At 45.2% G+C, this 18,333-nt stretch overlaps 1 protein-coding gene across 4 annotated transcripts in view; it reads right to left on the bottom strand.

Moving 5' to 3' along the window:
* Window positions 1-18,333, bottom strand: part of TBXAS1 (thromboxane A synthase 1) — a 173,390-nt gene that overhangs the window by 91,035 nt on the left and 64,022 nt on the right. For all 4 annotated transcript variants that reach the window (XM_005205813.5, NM_001046027.2, XM_059885499.1 and 1 more), the window contains 1 exon segment: window positions 2,975-3,071. In XM_005205813.5, coding sequence (XP_005205870.1) covers window positions 2,975-3,071 — 97 coding nt within the window.

Below are 18,333 nucleotides of genomic sequence, written 5' to 3'. Positions count from 1 at the left end.
CGATAAAGTGTGGTTGCACCCAACCGGAAGCAACTTGAGGAAGTGCTGAAAGCGTAAGAGAGGCCCAAGGGGTCCATTTGGAAAACAGGAGAGAGCAGTTGTATTCCACTGAGTGCCTTGAAAATGTGAATTGGAAAACTCGAAATACTAGCTGCCAACCTGGGTTCAACCCATAGAGTTTGTTCAGCCCCGTGTTCTTAAGCTGGAAAAAAAACGTATCATTAAACAGTTTTTTTAATTCAAATATATGCTCAGTACTGACTTATGTCAGGGAGTTCCCCATGGTGGCACCCCACCTCCAGCCAAATGTGTCCTATTTAGTCCCTCATGGGATGCCTACAGCCGACATCCAAGTTCAAAGGTGAACCCATCCCCGCCACTCTCCACCAGGCTGTCATGTGTACACATAAGTCAAGCCTGGATTGTGAGCAGAGACGGGTTCTCAGAGTTGGAACATAAAACCATGCATTATGTAAGTTCCTTTTCACTTAATGCATCAAACTAATAATGCGGAGGTCTTTTCTGTATCACGAGGGACCATTTGGTAGAGGCTTGCATGGAGTAAGCATTTAGTGTTTACTGAATGAATGTGTAATAAAGCTGAATCGCTGAACACTCAAGTGAACATGGCTTATTAGAGGGGAGGCAGCATGGTGTCAGGAAGAAGAAATCACGCCTCACTAATCTCCTTGAGTTCTTTGAGCAGATACATAAGCATATGGATAAGAGGTAACTGCAGAGCCCAATTTAATTTGACTTTCAAAACCTATGAGAAAATCCCACTCTAAAGATGGTCTTCTAGAAATTGAGTCACTAAGGATTGTTTTTATCATGAATATGGGATTGGCTTAAAGACCATAAACTAAGCTGAAGATAAGTAGGTATATTCCCAGATGGAAAACTATAAACATTGGGATTTCCTAGAGATCTAATCCTTGATGGATCTTCTCACATGTTTGTGAATGACTTACAAGAGGAAGAGTATATATTGAATCTCCAAGTACTACCTCAATCATCTGGGGAGAATGTTAAGTTGATGGAGAGTCAATTCAGTTTGAACAAGGGTATATTGGATACTGAGGAGTCATTATGTGGTTGGGCCCTGGGGTATAAAAAAGAAGGATAAGCTTAAAGTTAATCAAGTTAGGGTGAAAGTCATGCATTCATTTAGAGCAAATAGTCAAAGGCACAGTGGGAGTGACCATGAAAATAATGGGAGTGACGTGGTTCAGGGGTGCCCAACCTCTGGGATCTAATGCCTGATGATCTGAGGTGGAGCTGATGTAATAATAATAGAAATAAAGTGCACAATAAGTGTGATGTGCTTGAATCATTCTGAAACTATTCCCCACACCAAGCCTGTTGAAAAAATTATCCTTCATGAAACCAGCCCCCAGTGCCAAAAAGGTTGGGTACCACTGATGCAGATGATCGATGCTGTTAGAGTTAAGAGAGGGGGAATAGTAAATGAGAGTTGAAGTAGGGAAGGTTTTATGGGGGAGAAAGAATTTGAGGAGAGCCTGGAAGAATACCCAGGGTTGGGACAGGGGTAGGAAAGGTGGGGGATTCTCTTGTTAATAGCAATTGGACATGATGCTCTGGAACTGGAAGGTGAGTGTGTTTGGGGCAAGTAACCAATTACTGCGTGAAACCTTGACAATCCAGAAACATCACCTAGGCAGCTGTTAACAGTAGTGGCAGTAGGAAAAGCCCTGGACTTGGATTGGGAGACGGCACATGGGTTCTATTAGTCTTCCTCCTATAACCTGGGTCTTATTTCTTTGTCAGTAAAATACAGATGATAACTGTACCAGTCTCATAAGTTTCTGTGAAATTTAATGCAAATAAACACTCTGGACAGCTCAACCAGTACAGAACGCAGGCGGGCACTGCTAATTTCTTTAAGAAGACAGTCTCAGCCACTTCACCTCTAATAAGCCTTTCCCTTTTCCCATTCTGGGTGGAGCAGTGTTTTCCATGCTCACCATTCTATATTATCCTGGTTTCCTTCCTCTCTGCCTCTGTCATTAGACTATGAGCTCCTCGAGGACAATACTGAGTTTTCTATCTCTTTCTAATCGGTACCTAGGCAGTGCCTGGTATATATCACAAGTGTGCAAAGGTTGGTAAAATAACCAACAAATGAGTGAATATATTCCTATAAGAATGTATAGGAATGAATACATTCCTATAAGTGAATACTATTCCTATAAGGATGGAAGATGAGTTTAATTTGACAAAAAAAAAAGATTGGCACATAGAGATTCTCTAAATTCTCACAAGCAATGTTTATTCATTCACTTTAGACTATTTTCCAAAAATCAGCATGAAGGCTGTTGATAAGAATCCTTATCTCCTCGTTTTTTGAAAATATGGACAGCCCTGACCTGTGCCATTTTCTGTCATCTCTTCCATTCTTTGGGCTTTCTCATCAAAGACAAAGAGTAGGATATGTACTTTGCAAAAAAAAAAAGATGGAATATATACCTCCTTTAGTGGGTTAGAGACTTGTTACTTGGGGATGAATTTCCCTCATCATGTTACTTGTCTTCCTTTTCCAATCTTAAGACATTGATACTCTCTGGGAAAGATGTAAGCACAGGAGTCTTGAAACGTTACTTTCCCTCTGATATTTATTAACCTTCCTTGGTCTTCCTCAAACGCTTGACCTATGCTCTCTGGATTCCTCTAGCTTTGAACACAGCTTTAAAAACCCTCCCGGTTTCAGCATTTTTATCAGCTACCACTTCTCTTGAGCTTTCGCTTTCTTGAAGCATTTTTTAAATGTAAACGCTATTCTCTTGCAACAGTCCATCTCTTTTGAAAACTCGAATTCACTGGGGAGCTCAGTTTTGAGTTGAACTGATCTAAACCCTGTAAGAGGCCCCATCACGTCCCTGTTAGATGTGACGTGTGGTCCTTGCATCTTAGAAGGATTCCCCCTCCATCCATATGCAGAAAGAAAATTACATACCATTCTGTTGGTAAAGTTACTGAACTTCTCAACCAACACCTGCTCAATCATGTCTGGCTCAGAGATAACAATAAACATCAGACGACCAAGATAGTACCTGGGAGGAAGAAGAGAATTACTTTAAAATGTTTAACTTAAAATTACTTTAAAATGATAAATGTTGTATTTATCTGCTCTCTTCTCCTTTCCATAAAGAATTCTCAGTGGCTTAGAATCAGGGATCAAGGATAAATAGGGAGTAAAGGTGTGGAGAAGATGAGGAAATGCATGTGCTAAGCATGAGGAACAGCAGAGCTCTGATGACCTAACACCAAACTTCATTCCACAAACATTTATGGAATCCCACCTGGTACCAGTCCCTGGAGACTCTGGGATGAATAAGAGACAGTGTTGGGCCCCAGGAAACTCACCCCCTTGATGGGAAAGACAGATCTGTAAGTTTAAACACAATAATAAAGAATTTATAGGATCCAGTAGTAAGACCAAGAAGGAAAATGGTACAGGTCAGTGTTGTCCCTATTTTCCAAAATTGGGGAGACAAGCATTCTAGCAAGAGAAGATCAGCGACTTGTATATACTGATCCTTGGGAAAAAGCCTAAAGTGTATTAGCAAACCTTTGTGAGAATCCAGGGATGATGAAGCCTGCTGGGGAAAGACTGAACAGCTGGGTCTATATACCTCCACGTGAAGGCGCTTAAGAGATGCTATGACGCTGACGAAGACACAGAGCCTCCCCTAGTGGTCCAGTGGTTACGGCTTAGCCTTCCAATGCAGGGGATACGAGTTCAATCCCTTGTTGGGGAGGCTAAGATCACACAAGCCTGGGGGCTAAAACCCCAAAACATCAAACAGAAGCAATATTGTAACAAATTCAATAAAGATTTTGAAAATGATCCACATCAACAAAATCTTAGAAAAAAAAAAGAAATGGAGGAAAGTCTCAGGCAGTCAGCAGTGGTGAATGCCAACGGGAAGCTGTTTAAGGACATACTGTTGTTTATTTATTAAATAGATCTTGCTATTTATTGAAGTTCAGGGGGGCATAAAAGCATCCAAGACCCCGTCATAGCCGTCAAGGGTCTCAGAGCCTGGTGGCAGTAGCAATTAAGTAATCACCATGCACTGTGACATCTGGCAAGGTTGGGTGACATTGGGCACAGCCCAATGAAAGCCTGGAGAAGAGAGAATGAAGCCTTCCTAGAGGTGGTACTTCCTAAAGTGAGTTTCAAAGGAAGGGCAAGAATTAGTCCAGATAGGTGGGTGGCAAAGGGGAGTGAGGGTGTGGCAAGCAGAGGAATCAGTTCGACAATTGCCCAGGGACAAGCATGCCTGGAGGAGCTATGAGCGCTTGACTGCTGCTGCTGCTGCTGCTGCTAAGTCACTTCAGTCGTGTCTGACTCTGTGCGACCCCATAGACGGCAGCCCATCAGGCTTCCCGTCCCTGGGATTCTCCAGGCAAGAACACTGGAGTGGGTTGCCATTTCCTTCTCCAATGCATGAAAGTGAAAAGTGAAAGTGAAGTCACTCAGTCGTGTCCGACTCTAGTGACCCCATGGACTGCAGCCTACCAGGCTCCTCCTCTATAAAGCCAACCAGAGTGATGACAGGTAGCCCCACTGCATAATGCCATGTTTTCAGTGTATAGGATTATTCTTCAGGATGTTATTTGATCACTGGCATATCCAGTTCAGAGCAGTAAAGAGCACAGCAGTTCAAGTCACATGGCATGAAAGCTTCAAAGTTTGCTCTGATTTCTTAGTTACTTAGAGCTTTTCATAAGCTAAAAGTGTCCTTAATGTTTTAACTCTTCCCCTTCTTACTAACTAGGGAAAAAATAATATTTGTCTAGCACATGTCAGGCACTCAGAAATATTCATCTGAGTGATCATATTTCCCAAACTGTTAGAGAAATCTTTGGGACACAGGAATTCAACAGATGTGGTAGAAGAAAAAATATTCACTAGTTTTTTTTTTATTATTGATTTTAGCCAAGAAGACCAGAAATAACCCAATAAAACCATGAACCAATGCTTTTATAAACTTTATGAGACATGTCATAGGATTTTTTTGAGAATCTGGTGAAAACTGTGGACATTTCCCTAAGACATTTCCCATTCACAGCATTTTAAAATGAAATTTGAGGGATTCTTTGACACCTGAAATGAAAAAAGCCAATCTAGGAAGGTTACATATTATATGATTTCATTTGTATGTTTTTGAAACAGCAGTGAGATTAGTTGTTTCTAAAGGAAAAGAGATGAGTAGATTCTAAACTCTAGGGATGCGGGGGTTGTGATGGGGTTGTGTGACTGTAAAAGGCAGCACAGGAGAGTCTTGTGGTGACTGGTTTTGTATCTTAATGTACAGTAGTGATTACACAAACCTACACATCTGATAAAACTTCAGAGGATTCTACATACACACACACACACACACACACACACGAAGGCTTGAAAGTCTGATAAAATTTGAGTAAGTGTTATGGATCATGCTGTATGTGCTCAGTTGCTTCAGTCGTGTCCAACTCTGCCATCCTATGGACTGTAGCCTGCCAGCCTCCCTCATCCTTGGGATTCTCCAGGCAAGGATACTGGAGTGGGTTACCATGCCCTCCTCCAGGGAATCTTCCTGACCCAGGGATTGAACCTGCGTCTCTTGCATTGCAGGCTGATTCTTTACCCACTGAGCCACCTGGGAAGCCCATTATGGAGTGTATCAATGTTAATTTCCTGGTTTTGATAATGTACTGTAGTTATGCAAGAGGTAACCATTGGAGGAAATAGGGTCAAGGGTATACAGGATCTTTTTGTACATTTCTTTTTGTAACTTCCTGTAAATCTATAATTATCTCAAAAAAAAATCAAATGTTCAAAAGTCACTTGGGCACTTAAACTGTAGCCACAGCTCTGCTCCTCCCCAGAGCAGATCTAGTAGGCTGGGAGGCGCCCAGAAATCTGCATCTGAACAGGCTCTCTGGATTCTGATGTAAAAGACTACTCCCACAATTCAAGAAATGCTATTCTAGGGCAATGGTTTCAGCCTCAAGGACTGGTCAAAGCACTGGCCAAGCATTCAAAAAGTAGTGATGCCTGACCTCTTGACCAGAATCTCTGGGATGGGACCCAGTCCCTTCTAACTTTAATAAGCTCTCCAGTAACCAGTACTGACAATTGATTGACAGTAACCAGACTGGGGGACCCACAAACCCCATGTTAAAAACCCTGCTTTTTTTTTTTAATTTTTTAATTGAAGGATAATTGCTTTACAGAATTTTGTTGTTTTCTGTCAAACCTGAACATAAATCAGCCATAGGTATACACTGCTTTAGATTTAACTAAAGCTCACGCTGTGATTCTCATTTCCCTAAACTCTTAGTTCTAAAAGGAAAGCATTTACACTGAGATGCACACGTATTTTGGTAACGATTCATTTGTATTGATTTAGTTATTACCAAAATAATGTTACATCAGTCAGTTCAGTTGCTCAGTCGTGTCTGACTGCCACCCCATGGACTGCAGCATGCCAGGCTTCCCTGTCCATCACCAACTCCTGGAGCCTACTCAAACTTATGTCCATATAATCTGGATTTTCAAAGGAAAAAAAACCCAAAATAATACTTCTACATTCAAATGAAAGTTGTCCTTCCAAGTGAGCACCTTGGGAGCCTTTGAGCTTTTTTCTAGTAATGTTGCTAATGCTAAAAACAATTTTGTCACCATTTCTTTAGAATTGCTTCAGAGCTGGTTTATGAACCTCGTGAGAAAACTGGCCCCATTTTACACATAAATTGTGTAATCTTATGGATTTATATTTATACTAACACTCATCTGTAGCTTGAGGAGCTCCTGGAAAGATCTTTATCAGAGAAACATTTAAGGGAAGCTTGTTTTTCCTTTTGGATGTCTGGGTGGCTGACCTGTTTTTTGTCTGCCCAGCCCTCCTTTAGGAAGCACCCTCCCCCATTCCACCAGTTCTGGAGGAGCTGTCGATGACAGAGCCTGCCCTTCTGGTCACGGGGGTGGACTCACCATCAGGCATGGCTGATTATGGTATCTCATCTCCTTGACAACAGTGACTGGTCCACAGGGTGGGTGCATGACTGTCAGGACCAGTCAGAATCCTTCACTGGGTGTATGTGTAAGTGTATACTTGGAGGCTGCTTGAGGAAAGCTCTGCTTTTCTCCTGAACGTGCTTAAGTAGGAATATATGAACCCAGAACAGTCAGTGGCCATCTTTGTACCACATGCTGGCACAAACTCCAGGTCAAGGTATGCTTCCTGCAGTGTGCTTCCTGCAGTGTTCCTTGCATCTTTCAAGCTTAAATTAGCTTGCACTTTTAAGTGTGTTTGAGCTGGGTTTCTATCATTTGTAATCCAGAAGTCCTAAATATTGCAAGGTATTCCTTTTCCTTTTCAATCTTGTGAATACCTAATGCCATTCTGCCTCTCAAAACATACTTTGCCAAGAGGCTCTGATCTCGGAGGCTTCCCCGGTGGTCCAGCAGTTAAGAATCTGCCTTCCGATGCAGGGGACATGCATTTGATCCTTGGTAAGGAAACTAAGATCCCACATACTTTGGGGCAACTAAGCCCATGAACTGCAACTACTGAGCCCCCATGCTCTGGTCCGCGTGCCTCAGTGAAGATCCTGCATGTCACAACTGCTGCTGCTGCTGCTGCTAAGTCGCTTCAGTCGTGTCCGACTCTGTGCAACCCCATAGACGGCAGCCCACCAGGCTCTCCCATCCCTGGGATTCTCCAGGCAAGAACACTGGAGTGGGTTGCCATTTCCTTCTCCAATGCAGGAAAGTGAAAAATGAAAGTGAAGTCGCTCAGTCATGTCCGACTCTTCACGACCCCATGGGCTGCAGCCTACCAGGCTCCTCCGTCCATGGGATTCTCCAGGCAAGAGTACTGGAGTGGGGTGCCATTGTCACAACTAAGACCCAACAAAGACAAATAAATAAATAAATAAAAGAGGGTCTGATTTCAGTTTTGTACACTGATATGAATGTATGGCCACATGTTACTGCCTCCTGAGGTGGGGTGAAAGTCATATCTGACTCTCTGTGACCTCTTGGACTATAGCCCACCAGGCTCCTCTGTCCATGGGATTCTCCAGGCAAGGATACTGGAGTGGGTAGCCAGTCCCTTCTCCAGGGATCTTCCCAATCTAGGGATCGAACCTGGGTGTCCTGCATTGCAGGCAGATTCTTTACCATCTGAGCCAACAAGAAGCCCTGAGGGGGTGGAATACTGCAAAGCCGCGTGCCCTAGGACCATGAGTCAGGATCCAGGATCACCCAGCTCCGCTGCTTATGCATACAAGCCTTATAGGTGGACTCCGGAAATTCTGCATTTCAGCTTCCTTGCCCCTGAAACGTGGGAGTAAAACCACACAATCTCAGCAGTTTACTCTGCTTTAAATCCTGTAGTTCTTATGAGTTAAAAAGGAAGTTAAATAATGGTCTTTGAATTTTAAGTCTACTTTCTATAGGGCATAGAGATCAAACCAGTCAGTCCTAAAGGAAATCAACCCTGAATATTCATTGGAAGAACTGATGCTGAGGCTGACGCTCCAATCCTTTGGCCACCTGATGTGAAGAGCCAACTCATTGGAAAAGATCCTGATGCTGGGAAGGATTGAAGGCAGGAGGAGAAGGGGATGACAGAGAATGAGATGGTTGGATGGCATCACTGATTCAATGGAAATTAGTTTGAGCAAACTCCAGCAGATGGTAAAAGACAGGGAAGCCTGACATGCTAAAGTTGATGAGGCTGTGAAGGGTCAGACATGACCTAGCAATTGAACAACTATAGGGCTTGAAAACACATCCTGTTAACAGTGGAATCAGTGAAGTATTTGAATGACTTGAAGACCCTTCTCAGAATCTTTGATAAGCACAATTGTCAGTGTTTATTGAGTGCTTACTACTACCAGCCATGTTCTGAGTGCACTGCCTGTAGGATTTAATTTAATCCTCATAGGAAATGGACGGGGTAGTTACTATACCCACTTGTCAGAATAGAAAACTGGCAAGAGATGTTAAGAGATGTTAGCGATGTTAAGTAATTGCCCAAGATAGGGATTTGATCCCAATCTGACGGCTCCAGAGCCGTCATGATGATGACGACGATGATGATGATGTCAAGACGATGGCCATGACCTCGCCATCGTCTATACCAGTGACACTTCTTCCCCAGGCCGAGCAGGTGTGTGAACAGCCAGACTTCTAGCTGTGCAGACTGTGTCTTTTAAAGGTGGAAAGTCAGAGCAGCTTCTTGTTTAATGGCCCAGAAACAACCCTCCACCCCAGCCCACGGTAACTTCTTGCTCCCTTCTAATTGAAATGTATGGATCATCACTTTAGGGGGCAAAAAATTCTTAGCCAATTACTCATGTATACTTATTTAGGCACATAAGAATGTTCTTACTCAACTCTGAAGCACCTGGTGGAAAAGAAAATTTAGGCAAATCAGTGAAGTATTGTGCAGACAAAAATAATACTTGTTTGACTTGTTTAACTAGTTGTTTTCTTATTTTTTTTTTAAAAACTGACCAGTTGGTTCAATCAAAATCGTTCACAATTGGCTTCTGGGAATAGAGGCCTGGTGGAGTGCTGCTTTTAGCCTGTGGGCTGCCTGGCTCTGTTCTAGAAGGCCTGCCCCTGCTAGGGTGGCTGAGCTATAAAGGGTGGTTGATCTGGAGGTACCTACAAGCATCAGTATGAAAAGATGTCTAAGTCAACAGCTGAATGGCAAAGCACATTGGGAAATAATACATACAGTTGTGGAAATAAATAATAGTCCATTTGATGGTTAGCTCGTTCAACAAGCACGTATTGAGCACAAACTGTCAGGCACCAGGCTCACGTATGTTAACAGTATTCCTGAAAAAACTCTGGAGGAAGATGCATTAGCTAACGGTGCATATCATGGGGACTTTTACTTTTCACATTGTGTATCTTTAATAGGGGCTTCTCGGGTGGTGCAGTGATAAAGACTCTGCCGGCCAATGCAGGAAACATAGGATCAGTCCCTGAGTCAGGAAGATCCCCTGGAGGAGGGCATGGCAACCCACTCCAGTTTTCTTAGCTGGAGGATCCCAAGGACAGAGGAGCCTGGTGGGCTACAGTCTGTGGGGTCACGAAAAGAGTCTGACGTGACTTAGCGACTGAATAACAAACAAATCTCTTTAATGTTCCACTAGTTTACAGTGAGTGCTTTTGTAATAAGAAAAAAAAAAAAAAAAAGAGGTTTGTCTTGTCAAGAGCTGAGGAGGGCGTTGGCAGTGGTGCAGCTCTCAGAACTCAGGTTCAAGGCCATGTCCTTGTGATTTAACAGCTGTGTCACCTTGAGCAAACCACAACCTTCCTGAGCCAATTTCCTGGATAAAGAGGCTGTTATGAGGGTCAGATGAGAAACAAGAGAATGCTTTGTCTGTAGTAAGGTTTTAGGCAAATGCTGGCCATGATAACCTCTCAATCAGGTGTGAAGGCCCCTGCTCATGGAGGGTGGGTTGGGTGATTGCTGGTGTCACTTTGTAGGGAGTGAAGAAGCTGGGTGAGAAGTGTCCCCAGGAAGGTCAGGTGACATGCCACTCCCTTCCCTCGCTTTAGCACAAAGAACCTGAATGTGCTTCCGGAGACTTCAGGTTTCCAGGTAGAGACTGAAGAACTGATGGGGACCTCTTTTGTTGGTGTTCAGTCGCTCAGTCGTGTCCAACTCTCTGTGACCCCATGGACGGCAGCCTGCCTGGCTTCCCTGTCCTTCACCATCTCCCTGAGTTTGCTCAAACTCATGTCCCCTTGAATCAGTGATGCCATCCAACCATCTTATCCTCTGTCGTCCCCTCTCCTCAGGCCCTCAATCTTTCCCAGCATCAGGGTCTTTTCCAAAGATGCAGGCCTGTAGCATCTGACGACTGCTAAACAGTGAGCATCAGATGACTCCTTGCCTCGGTGTCAGGGCCACGTCCCAGCAGGTTGAGGAGGCTAATAGGGTAACTGTCATCCTGGCCTTCAGTCTGACCTCTGACCCGGACTGTGGATGAGAAGGTGGTGGGCAGCTCAGTGGGGAAGGGTGGGCGTTGAGTGCTAGAGATCCCACGTGAGTGATCAGTCTCTAAAATGTTCCAAGGGAGCTAAGTAGGCATCCAAGGCTGGGAGTGGGCCCCGGGCGGGCTGGGCGGCCCAGAGTCCTGCAGAGAAACCGTGGCCTCACAGTCCTGCGGCTCCTTCCCAGCTTGGCTCAGCGGAGCATCCTGCCCTTTCTCATTAGCAACCTGAATCTGTCATTAGAACAAGGCAGGCTTGAGTTAGCAGAGAGGCGGAGCCCACTCAAGTTGCTGGGGACGCTTTTCTTGAGGAGCCAGTGACAGACATAGGTCCCTGGAGTCGGGAGCTGCTTTCTTCTGGCTACTTCCTACCGCTCAGATCAGGGTATGCATTACCTGCCCAGGGAAGGCTTGGGGTGCTGGTGCCCAGGGGCGGACCCTGACCTCACAGAGCCCCTCGGAGCCACAAGGACTGAGTCAGCCTTTTCCCTCTCTGCAATACTTGGAGCCGGATCGGCTCTCCTCTCCTGCCCTCAGATGCTGGTGGACTCTCTGGTTCTTCGCTTCCCAGCTGGACATTGGACCTTGCACTCAGATGTATGCCTCCACCCCTCTGACTTGTCTTCCTGACCAGCTACTTATCTGCACATGGGCCCTGATTCTGTTTATCCACCAGGGCTTTGTAAAAGGCAAGTCTGGGGATTTGCCTGGTGGTCCAGGGGTTAAGACTGTGTTTCCACTGCAGGGGACTTGGGTTCGATCCCCAGTCAGGGAACTTAAAATGCTGTGTGCCTCTTGCGGTCAAAAAAAAAAAAAAAAAAAAGCCAATCTGATTGTAGCTCCTTCAGTGGTTCGTCTCCACGAAAGACTTTGGGAGTCCTGAGCGCATTGTGCAAACATCCTTCACAGCCCGGCCCCTGCCTTGCTTCTGGCCTCATCCCTCCCTATTGCCCACCACTCGAGAGCCAGCACCAATGATCAACCTTTCTTCCTGACACGCTCCGTCACCTCTCACATCCACGGGGGCCTTTGCACAGGCTGGTCCCCTGCCTCCCGGGATCAGTCTTCTCTTTCTATCTTGCCAGGTTAACTTCTAGCAGTACTCCACTAACTGTAGCTCTTTTCTTGGCTACATTTTTACTTGGTTGTGAGTGGTTTAAATGCAAGGATCTGGTCTTTTTCTAACATTGAGGTCTAACATTTGTATTACAGGGTTGAATGTATTATAGGAGTTCTGTAATGTTAGTGGAGCAGGCTGTATCTAGGCCCAACCTCTTAAGCCCCCAAGCCCAGGCCCATCTCTCTCACTAGGACACTGAAGTAGCTCCCTATACGGATTGCTGGTCCCAGACCAACAGCCCCATCAAGGCCAAGTCTACCTTTGTGAAACAGAAACTGACTGTGCTATCCCACTACCAGCAAACCTCTTATGACTTTCCAATGTTTGAAGCAAAAAAGTCCAAGCTTCTTAACTGCAATTAGGAACCCTGTAGGAACTCTCTCCTTGTCCCACTCCTCTTCCACCAAGGAGAGTAAAAAAGCTGGCTTCAAACTCAGCATTAAAAAAATGAAGATCATGGCATCCTGTCCCTTCACTGCATGGCAAACAGAAGGAGAAAAAGTGGAAACAGTGACAGATTTTATTTTCTTGGGCTCAAAAATCACTGTGGATGGTGACTGAAGCCATGAAATTAATAGATGCTTGCTCTTTGGGAGGAAAGCTATGACAAACTTAGACAGTGTATTAAAAAGCAGAGACATCACTTTGCCAACAAAGGTCTGTCTAGTCAAAGCTATGGTTTTTCCAGTAGTCATGTATGGATGTGAGAGTTGGACCATAAAGAAAGCTGAGCACCAAAGAATTGATTTTCAAACTGTGGTGCTAGAGAAGACTCTTGAGACCCCCTTGAACAGCAAAGAGATCAAACCAGTCAATCCTAAAGGAAATCAACCCTGAATATTCATTGGAAGGACTCATGCTGAAGCTGAAACTCCAATACTTTGGCCACCTGATTCAAAGAGCTGACATTGGAAAAGACCCTGATGCTGGGAAAGATAGAGGGCAGAAGGAGAAGGGGATGGCAGAGGACGAGATGGTTGGATGGCTTTATTGACTCAATGGACATGAGTTTGAGCAAACTCCAGGAGATAGTGAAGGACAGGGAAGCCTGGTGTGCTGAGGTCCACGGGGTCGCAAAGAGTGGGACACAACTGAGTGACTGAACAGCAACGACAACACATGTTCTAACAACTAAGCAAACATTTGAAAAAAGGAATGCACATATTGCCCTGAAAGTAGTTCTCATCATGACCCACAGATGTCACTGTGTTCACCATGAACATTGAAGATATCCCAGGAAGCCCCTGTGAATTATCTATGGCACCTTTGGGTGCCTTAGCGCACAGTTTGGGAACTGTAACCATACATTGCTGCTATGAAACTGTTATTTGCAGTTCCCTTTGTTTGCACTGCTTCTCTATGTTTCCGTTCCTTTGCACATGATTGTTGCTCTGAAGCCCTGATCTGCATCTTATCTGAAAAACCTTTCTGACAGTCAGGTCACCTGTCACTTCTTCTGTGGAGTCTTCTCAGACCCTTCATTTCCCATAGTTTCCATGGCATCTTGTCCATTCATCTATTGATTTGCATCTCACTGTTTTATTTCTTGGGCTTCCTTGACAGTCTCCTCACTACTCTGTGAGTTCTTTGAGGACAAAGCCCTGTCTTGTTTGTCTTTCATCCCCGAGAAGCTGGCAGAGCACCTCGTACCAACAGGTAACTGGGAAGACGATTCTGTGGCTGCCTTTCTAGTTCTAAGAAATCACTTCTTATTCTCCCGGGTTCTCAGTTCCTGCTACTGGCAGATTGAAGCCAAACTTGAACCTCGTTTCTCTTTACTGGCCTTTATCTTGCATTCTCGAAGTCACTGGTCCCCATCCCTCTGAAATGTGTGGCTTACTTTGTCTTTCTCTTCTACCGCTTGGCAGGGGCATCACCTTTGTGTCCACCCTACTGGCTTCTTCACCTGAGTGCTAATATTTGTGGTCATCCCAGGTCTGGCTGTGTGTGGGGTCACTGTGGTGAGCCAGGCTCCTGTTGCAAGCCAACGGCTCTCTCAGAGATCTCGTTTGAATCAGGGATTTCCTGATGTGTTGGCACCAAGATCTTGCTCCAACAGAGAGTGAGGTCAGCAGAGAGCCTTCTGCGTCCCTTCAGGGTCACCTAACAGCAACTGGCCGCCCTTTCTGTGTCTCCATCTCTAGCCATCAGCTACCCCTCCTCCCACCATCCCACCCTAAGGTCCTTCTCTGACTGTTCTCACTGGGTAGACCATTGTTCTTTTCTCCTCCTCATCTCTCCATTATTCCAGACTGTACTTGACTACTGCCTCCTCCTGGAAGCCTTCTCTGCTTTCACTGGCCCATGATTCTACCCAATTCCTGGCTTCAGGTTGTCTGTTCAATGTGGCATATTCAATCCCTCGTTACCCAGCATTCTTGCATGACTTAGCCCAGGTCTGTGTTTCTCTTCTAAATTAGGTGCCAGATTTTCTTCAGGAAAAGAGATATGAGTGATTCTTTGGGGAGAAGAGTGGAGCAGTTTCTCCCACCACCACAGCCCAGGGATAGACACTCCACGGAAACCAAATTATCTGTTGAGTGGACAATGTCTGGGGCAGGGCCAAGAGGGAGCTAGTCCTTCAGATGCGGGGGTACCGTCTCGTCAGTATTTGTGCCATCTGAAGTCATAGACACAGATTGAAGTGAGTGTGGGAAAGCTCAGAAAGAGGGGAGGAATGGAGAGCCCTCCCCAAACGGGTGATGATCTGATGGTAGAGAGGGCTTTGCATTTGGAATGAGAACTGGGGCCAGTTCCTTAAGTCTTGGGGGTCACAGTCTATTCACCTGGCAGAGATATCGGGTGGAAAAGCAGGTCTCATTACTCTTCGTTAGGGACCTTCTACCGCTGTGAACATGCTTGCGTGGTCCCTGTGTGGGTTTCTAAGTAGTGAGAACAGAGGCTTAATAAGGAATCAGATCTGAGTTCACATAAGTGGGCCTGGAAGACAAAGGGCCCTTCTAGTTCTTGGTGAATTGTGGCTGCGTCAAGCTCTAGTCAAGCTTTCTCCCAAACAGAGCTTGGCTAAAGGAGGGAATTGGGCAGCAATGGGGGAAAATTATCTGAAGCAAACCTATAATGATAAACCTCTCTACTCTATTGGGTACACCCGCCCATTTAATTTATTCAGTTAATAAAACTTATTCCCCAGAGGGGGACAGGCAGAGGTAAGCTACAAACCAATCTGCCCGTGTGAGCATGAATATATATGTATATCTCATAACAATAAAAATAGAGTAATTAAGAGATGTATTGAAGTGTACAGAAATCCTGAAGGACACTGAAGTTTCCAATTCGAGTTACTGTCCTTGGTGCAAATTTAATTCACTAGGGAACAGATAAATAAAAAGGAAGAAAAAACAAATTCAGAACAGATGTTAGGCAAGCAATTTTTTTCACAGTAAGAATCATAAACATGAAGAAGAGCCTATAAGGCAAAGTTGTTGATGCAAACAGCGTCAAGCTACTAAATAAATAGTTAGATGGCACCGCAGGGACAAAGAAACATTAAAATAGTCATTTGGCTGTCCCAGAATATTTGCGCCCACACGGTTATGCCCAAGTGTGTAGATTTGCAGGCATCAGAAGGAAGTGTGTGTGTGTGTATGTGTGTGTGCGCGTGCATATGCCTACTATTACATAGAATATGTGCAGGACATATATTTGTGTGAGAGTATGTAGCAAAACCTCCTCTCCCTCAATGATGTGTGAACTCAGAATATGAATTGAGGGGCTTGGCAAGAGCTAGAATGAGCCCTGAAAAGACAGTGTGGCCTGGAACTCCATGCCACCCGAGGAATGTGCTGTCTTGGGCTAGGTATTATTAGAAAGCCCAGATGTGGAACTGTCAAGAAAGGAGAATTTAATGGCCAAAGAATTTTAGACACAGCTGGGGAAAAATAAGAGGTGGGGCAGTGAAGGGATGGAAATTAAAGCACAGATCATAGTATTTCAGGAACAGAAGGAAGCTTGACAATGATCATTCTAGCCAAACACCCCTATTTCATAGCTAGGAAAACAGAGGTCGCCAGAGGTGAGATGATTGTGTGGGCAGCACTTGAACACAGGCCATTGCCCTGGAGCAGCCCCTGTGCAGCAGGAGGCATGAAAGGCCAGAGAATATCCACATGCAGAAGTGGGGAAATTCACCCCAGAGTTAGCTAGGGCTCCTGCAGTGGGCACCCCTCTGGGATGGCAGGTGGCTGCAAGAGGACCTTTGAAAGCCCACCCTGAGGGGCTGAGGCATCATGATCAGGATCCCTTCTCCCTGCAGGGGTGGGGGCCATGCTGGTGGAGACCACTAACAGTTCCTTTGGTTTCACATCAGCCTAGGAGGCAGGCAGGCGCTCGGGTACCTGTTAAAAGTGAGGATGATGGTGAATCACTCATTCTAGTCCCACAGCTGGGAAGAGCTGAGCTCAGACCAGACCCAGCTCTGCTTCCCAATCCAGTGCTCTTTCTGTCACCTTAGGCAGACCCCTAAGAGTAGGGCTAGAGAAAAGGTTTCCCTGGGGAGAGAAACCAATGGTCTGAGAGCAGAGCCCAGCCCAGTGGAGTGCATTGTAAGAGTCTGCCCTTCACCTTATCTATGGGTCCCAAGATGGTCTGATGTGGGATTAAATCAATTCTATATTTTATGGGCTAATTCCTGGATGGATGGCTCATAAGTCACAGATGGGGAAAGATTACAGATGCTGCCACCCAAACGCTTGACTTTAGGATGAAAGACTTCCCCCAAGTCCTTTCATTATGTTCCAGGGAAATAATACTAATTACCAAAATCACCAAAACCTAAGACCTTTCCATTTGAGGTTTTCTTGGCGACAACTTTGTCCTGAAAGGCGCATATTCAATGGAGATTCCTTTGGTTACTCAGTAAATAGTTCCCGAGCACTTTTTGTGCAGTCTAGGCCCTGGGAGTATCCAAGCAAACAAGAGACAGAGTTCCTGTCCTCATGAACTTTATACTCCAGCAGGACAGTAAACAATGGCACGCCTTGCTGTTAGGGCCATCATCCTAAGGCAGGAGTGTGCGGAGTGTCCAAGGAGCAACCAAGGGGACAGGGGAACGGAAATGGCTTTGGATTAACAAGGGCTTCCCAGTTGGCTCAGTGGTAAAGAATCTGCCCGCCAATGCAGGAGACAGAGGTTCAATCCCTGGGTCAGGAAGATCCCCTGGAAGAGGAAATGGCAACCCACTCCACTATTCTTGCCTGGAGAATTCCATGGACAGAGGAGCCTGGCAGGCTACAGTCCATAGGGTTGGAAATAGTTGGACATAACTGAGCACTCATGTGCATAACAAGGAGAACCTGCCCTCCCCCATGCTTACCTCTTACTAACCACATGTCATTCTTGTCTTAAAGTCACTGATGTTTCCAAATATTGGACTGGCCAAAAAGTCCTTCAAGTCCAAAACAGACCTTTTGGTCACCCCAATAAATTGAAGCTAATGCAATTAGGTCAGGTAAACTTGAAGTGTTCTTGGGATAGTCACATGAGATACTGTATTGAAAGGCCAAGACCCAGACAGAGGACTGGAAAACGGTCATGGATTAATAACATTTTACTACATGTGGCCCCAGGGAACAAAGATCTCTCTTTCTTACGGTCTTAAAAGCAGGCCATACAGCCCATAGAATGCATGCACAGGCCCAGAAAGGACCCAAAAAAGGATGTCCACTGCAGCAGTTGAATGACAGGCAGCAGTTGGAGGTAACAGACTTGATGGGTGCACAGCGTCATGATGGAGCTTCAAAGTGTAGTGTGAAGTAAAGAAACTAAAGCATAAATGAGTGATATGACACAACCATTGGCATGAGCTGAAGCGTCCCTTGGACAGAAAGTAGATCAAACCAGACTATCCCAAAGGAAATCAACCCTGGAAATTCATTGAAAGGACTGATGCTGAAGCTCCAATACTTTGGCCACCTGATGCAAAGGGTCAACTCACTGGAAAAGCCCCTATTGCTGGGAAAGATTGAGGGCAGGAGGAGAAGCGGATGACAGAGGATGAGATGGTTGGCTGGCATCACTGACTCAATGGACATGAGTTTGAGCAAGTTCTGGGAGATGGTGAAGGACAGGGAAGCCTGGTGTGTTGCAGTCTATGGGGTTGCAAAGAGTTGGACACGACTGAGCGACTGAATAACAACGAAGAAAACACATGTGAACAACAATAC

This window comes from Bos taurus, chromosome 4 (assembly GCF_002263795.3).
Source record: "Bos taurus isolate L1 Dominette 01449 registration number 42190680 breed Hereford chromosome 4, ARS-UCD2.0, whole genome shotgun sequence".
NCBI classification, from domain to species: Eukaryota; Metazoa; Chordata; class Mammalia; order Artiodactyla; family Bovidae; genus Bos; species Bos taurus.
Note: the sequence above shows the minus strand (reverse complement) of the source record. Positions and strands in the feature narration are given on the sequence as shown.